General features: G+C 39.4%; 1 protein-coding gene across 16 annotated transcripts in view; it reads left to right on the top strand.

Moving 5' to 3' along the window:
• The first annotated feature begins 699 nt into the window (after positions 1-699).
• LOC139380206 (leucine-rich repeat flightless-interacting protein 2-like) overlaps positions 700-6,000 on the top strand; it is an 87,084-nt gene continuing 81,783 nt past the window's right edge. For 14 of the 16 annotated variants that reach the window (XM_071122690.1, XM_071122688.1, XM_071122691.1 and 11 more), the window contains exon 1: positions 1,824-2,609. In XM_071122690.1, coding sequence (XP_070978791.1) covers positions 2,520-2,609 — 90 coding nt within the window. In that variant the 5' untranslated portion in view covers positions 1,824-2,519. Of the gene's footprint in view, positions 2,610-6,000 lie in introns of all 16 variants that reach the window. The other 2 variants (XM_071122684.1, XM_071122681.1) reach the window with 2 other exon arrangements.

The following is a 6,000-nucleotide window of genomic DNA, read 5'->3' as shown; positions in this document are numbered from 1 at the left end:
CATAGCTTTTATTGGTAAGGTTATCAATACGACTCGGGTTGTGGAAAGCAGAAATGCCAGGTTGAAGGTTATTGTGGAGACGGTAAAAGAGATATTTGGGGTATCAGATGTTACTGTTGAAATGGTTGTTGACTTGCTGAACAGAGTGGACTAAGTTTTATAGACTTTAACCTTTGCCAAATGTTCTAAACAGCGCTTTGTTCAGGAGTGCAAGGGTGAATTGACATAATGCATACCAGCGTTTCACAGAGTCTGCGTTCCCTAACGGAAATATGCAATTAATGCTAGAACGCAGCAATAGGATCTCGCTAGCTCGTGATTGGCTCTGCACACCTCCTTGCCTACTCTGCCCACTGATTAATTTGCTCCTGTTGGAAACGACAGGCTGTGGTCTATCTTGGTTTAGTTATCTTTGGTTTAGTTGTATTGTTATTTATTATAGGACTTCGTTAAACAAGGTAATGTAGCGGATACACCTTCTCCCTGTCACAATTGGAACATCAAAACCAGTACACTATAAACATGACTGTTTTTTGTTTATTGCTAAACGTTTTTGAATGGTCAACCCTGTAGTCTCCCTAGTCTAGATATCTCTCAGGTTCCTTGCAAGACATGTGGCTAACACCAGAGGGAGTCATTGCTTGTATGCCAAGTAGAGTTATCATTTTTTGAGAGGTTTCCAAGTTTGAGGACACCCAGGACAGTAGCTAGGTTTCCATCCAATTGGCGACACATTTTAATGCGAATATTGAAAAGTTCGCATTAAGAAAATTTGGAATTCTCACCAGTGGTGTTTCAGCCTAATTAATTTATTGCGGATACAAATCAGTGTGTGATGACTATGCACACAAAATGTAGTTTTTCGCACAAGTGTACCGAATAAAACGTTTTTAAAAATCGCATTTTCAACTCTACGGATAGCTCTAGCAAACAGCTCGCAAATAGAGTAAGTACAGTGTAGGTAGGGTGTGCAGGTAGTTTAGTCTACATTATGAGATTATTTTGGATAAGAGCAAGAATATTTTTCTTTGTCAAACGGTAGTCAAGCATCGATCATTGTCACCCGAATAAGACCCTCGATATGTATTGGAAAGTAGCATCAAGCTCATCATTGTGCACTTTCACCCTCTGTGAAGTTAATCATAATTGATTTCATCTCTAGTCTAATAAACGGCATGGTTTACCGAGTCGTAGTAGGATGACCGAACACCATATCATCACCGTGTCTCCCAAGTTTACTTCGATATGTTATCAATATTTATCAATATTTGTTCAAAAAAAAGCGTTTCCTCCGGAATTAATTTTACCAACACAAAAAGATCCCACCATGTCGAACGAACAAATTATAAAATTGTACCGAAACTTCCTCTTTCCGTCGCAGCTTTCATTTTTTTTATAGGTATGATAAAAAGGCATGATGGGTATGATTATTATGGTCATAAAAACTGGGTGAAACGTGGTTAATGTTCCGGGTTCCAATAACTTTAACTACACTTCTCAATATGTTATTGTCTGGGTATTATCGCGTCTATGATCAAGACAATGAGTTTATCAGACTTCCTATAGGTAACACGGATCACCATTTAGGCAACAGTTTGGTTTATGGAGCAACAACCATGACTCAATAGAATTTAAGTTACCATAATATTACCAACCATATTTGGTAGTTTATTGCTAGTCTACAATCTGAATATTCTACTACTTAGAAAGCACATTATATAATTCCAAGAAAATACAAATACCCCAATCACGTTGAGATACTTCATAGGAACTTAATTGAATGAACATGGAGGGAAAGGGTCATGTTCTACAGAACCTATATTATGTCCAGTTTTTTTAACATATGTGGATCAAATATAATATTGTTGTGAAATATGCAGATCTATTAGTCATAGTCTACGCCTTTAAGAAGAAGTCTACAAGATAAGGTTTCTGTTTTTAGCTCTCACCACTCATCATTAAAAATAGCGGAGAGGGTGTGAGAGAGTGCGGTAGGAGAAGGCTGCGTGAGCCCCGTATTTCGATCATGTCCTCATCCGGGACCGCCTCAACTTTAGGATACTTTGACAGCATCGTGGCTCCTTCCAAGCGTGTTCACCAAGTTTTATTTTTTTAGATTGTATTTTTATGTAATCTCTTTTTATTACATAGGCTATAAAATCATTTTGATTCCAAATCTGAATAGATGTATTGCCAGTCAACATATCTTTATGAAGCACTCAACTATTTGTGATATCCTCTGGGAAGAACAGGCGTTAAAAATCTGCGGATTCAATACAAACGAAGGCAAACGTTTGTTACAAAGTTGCAATTTAGCGTTTGGATAGGAACAACACAGGAAGAGGTCTTGAAGACGGATGTAACTCCATGACCAATGTCGCGCGCGGTAACGAATTTATGATTTGACAAATGTTGTTCCCAACATTGTGACAGTAGTACTTTCCTCGACGTGCTTTGGATTTGTCTTCTACGTTCAACGAATTGGACCAGTAGCCTAATTATCGGTCAGAAACCAAGACATGGGGACTCAGGGCACCGGACGAAAAAGAAATCCCAATAAGGACAGGTCGACGGCCGAGGACGATGCCCTTAATCTCATATCAAGAGAGGTACGTATTTTAGATGAGAACAATACGAAAGTACTTTGCACTTCCATTCAACTTCCACTACTCAGTATTTCTATAATTACACCCTCATTTTGTTCCCTTCCTTTCTCCCAGCGGCAGAAATATATATTTTTGACACAATAAGAGCACGAGGAAATAAAGTATAGCCCACTGGACCCCAAAAGTGAAAATGTCCTTTTCATACTATATTAGTTTGCTTTTCTCTAGCAGTCTAGACAAAATATAGGTTTGTAAATAATAATTTCATTGTGGCTTTGGTTGCAAATTTAAATGGTGCCTGTTCAGTGCCAGACACGTGCCCAACATAAAGAACAAATTGTGTGTCAATGACTAATTCATTGGCTAACTCACTGTAGAGTTGTAATCCTACTTTATGTGCACAAAAGCACTAATGTATAAATTTCCCTTGATGAATGTAGACTAGGTTACATGTTCTTGGAGCAGGTGGCAATGATCACCTTTATCCTGTTTGTGGCCATGTAGCACTAACTTCTTATTTCACTTTCATTTTGCATTACATGTGCTAACCTGCAAGAATCCCTTCCCAGTATGGTTTAGTCTTGGCAGCAGTGATATGCTGTTGGTTCTCTGACAGGTGCTGAAGTCGTGCCTTACTCATGTTGTGACTGGCGCACTCACTCTTCCTGGTGGACCCGCACTTCCTGTCTCTTTGTGTTAAATTCAAAAGAAACTGGTGATCTTGATGCTAAACAGATTAAACCCTAATGAAGTCCTATTGAGACCAAATCGTTTGTAATAGATCCATTATATCTGTGGAGCATCAAGATCTCCAGTGTGCTGGAATTTCTTTTCAATTTAGCAGAACATTTTCTCCATGCACTGTAATAAGATAGGTGTGTGATCTATAGGCCTAGGTTTTTTTAATCAGTCCCTTTGTTGTCATACCTCAACTCTTTGTTTATTTTAAATGTACATTTTAATTCTTAAAGACATGCTCCGGGACTCTGGCGAATTGTGTTTAACTATGTCATTATTTTTAAAAACCTCTGGCTTTGGGCTGGATGTGTCAATGTGTAGTTAATACATGCATAATCTATGAGCAGAATTACTGTTTTACTTCAATTAGCCACGAAGTCCAGCAGTTAGCCTAGTGGTTAGAGCGTTGGGCCAGTAACCGAAAGGTTGCTATATCGAATCCCCAAGCTGACAAGGTAAAAATCTGTCGTTCTGCCCCTGAACAAGGCAGTTAACCCAGTGTTCCCCCGGTATGCCGTCATTGTAAATAAGAATTTGCTCTTAATATAAAGAAATCTCTAGTTTGAAACCAACAGTTTGTGCCACCATTTTGCCTACTGTGATAATTTGGTGATGTACTGCAAGATTGGCCCACAATCTAGCAATACAATTTCCAACCAATGAGCCTCCCCATTTGAATGACAGCAAGAAAGATGCATTTGAGTCTTCATTTATGAGAGACAGACTGTAGCTGTAGCTAACAGAGTCTACACATGAATTGTGTAAACAATTGCCATTATTTTCAACAGCTGAAGAGGTAAGGTATACAGGGTATGCATATTACTTTTAGGAACACTAATTTATGAACAGATGTACACTATATATACAAAAGTATGTGGACACCCCCTCAAATTAGTGGATTTGGCTGTTTCAGCCACACCAGTATTGACGCGTACAGCCATGCACTCTCCATAGACAAATATTGGCAGTAGACTGGCCTTACTGAAGAGCTCAGTGTCTTTCAACGTGGCACCGTCATAGTTAGTCAAATTTCTGCCCTGCTAGAGCTGCCCCGGTCAACTGTAAGTGCTGTTATTGTGAAGTGGAAACACCTAGGAGCAACAACGGCGCAGCCACGAAGTGGTAGGCCACACAAGCTCACAGAACCAGACTGCCAGATGCTGAAGTGGGTACAAATAGTCTGTCCTCGGTTGCAACACTCAATACCGAGCCTCTGGAATAATGTTGGCACAAGAACTGTTCGTCGGTAGTTTCATGAAATCGGTTTCCATGGCTGAGCAGCCGCACGCACACAAGCCTAAGATCACCATGCGCAATACCAAGTGTCTGCTGGAGTGGTGTAAAGCTCGCTGCCATTGGACTCTGGAGCAGTGGTAAATGGCTAGCACATTATGAAACTAGGCCTATAAATCTTTTGTCAGAGTCCATATATGACACAACGTGGGAAACGTTTCATCAACAAAAGATTGCTAGTCCAAATCAAACCTTACCTGACGCCAAGGGCCTTTTGTATGCTTGATCATCTGGCATGTCTGCACCTAGCTCCGCAATAGAATATTAGTGATTTAAAAAAAAATATATATATATTAAAATCTTTTGAACGTGTTTTAGTTGGCTAGACCGACAACTGATGTTCCCTGATATGCATTTACCATGACAGATAGCTAGCGACTTTAGATTTCATTAACCACCCAACCATTTGATAGATCAGTCTAGTTTACTCTGACATGAGTATCTATAGCATCCTAGCTACATGTTTGGTACAATTATAGCTGGACGAACCTTCCTCTATGGCTGGCTTGTGTGAGTGAGAGGGCTAGCTACACTACATGACCAAAAGTATGTGGACACATGCTCGTCAAACATCTCATTCTAAAATCATGGGTGTTAATATGTAGTTGGTCCACCCTTTGCTGCTATAACAGCCTCCACTCTTCTGGGAAGGCTTTCCACTAGATGTTGGAACATTGTTGCGAAGACTTGCTTCCATTTAGCCACAAGCATTAGTTAGGTAAGTGCGTCAGCACCGTTTTTTGACATTTTTTGAATTGTTTATCAATTATCCATTACTAAAGAGCCATAAGGATATTGTTTTGCCTTATCTGATTTTATCCATAAGGCCTATGTTATGTCCATATCAGGCATATAATACTCCAAATGGGCAAAATGTCAACTTGTCGCATATGATCATGGGAAGTCAGGTTCCGAACCCAAAAGTCGGTGAATCATGTCCAAATGGCCTATATAATGACCAAATGGTATATATCCGTATGTTAAGTTCTGAATCAGCCTAGAAGGTCTATTAATCATGTTTGATCATAAGTCAGAATTTCTCATTAGTGTTGATTACAGCCTGCCCATTTTGTGACAGTAAATCCCTATTCAAATATATTGGCAATGGACAGTGTCCAATTGTAGTCTAACATGTTGAGACTGTCAATATATTATATGTGTAATGGACACTGTCCATTTAGCAATATATTGCCAATGGGCCTTTATTCATAGTGCATCTTATCCCTTACACTTACTTGTTAATTTCAGCATGTCCATTTTGTAATGTGAAGTCCTTATACATTGGCAATGGACACTGTCCAATTGCAGAATAGCATGTTCACACTGGCAATGTATCATATGTGTAATGGACACTTTCCAATAG

This window comes from Oncorhynchus clarkii, chromosome 22 (assembly GCF_045791955.1).
Source record: "Oncorhynchus clarkii lewisi isolate Uvic-CL-2024 chromosome 22, UVic_Ocla_1.0, whole genome shotgun sequence".
Lineage (NCBI taxonomy): Eukaryota > Metazoa > Chordata > Actinopteri > Salmoniformes > Salmonidae > Oncorhynchus > Oncorhynchus clarkii.
This window is presented reverse-complemented; position numbering and strand designations above follow the sequence as displayed.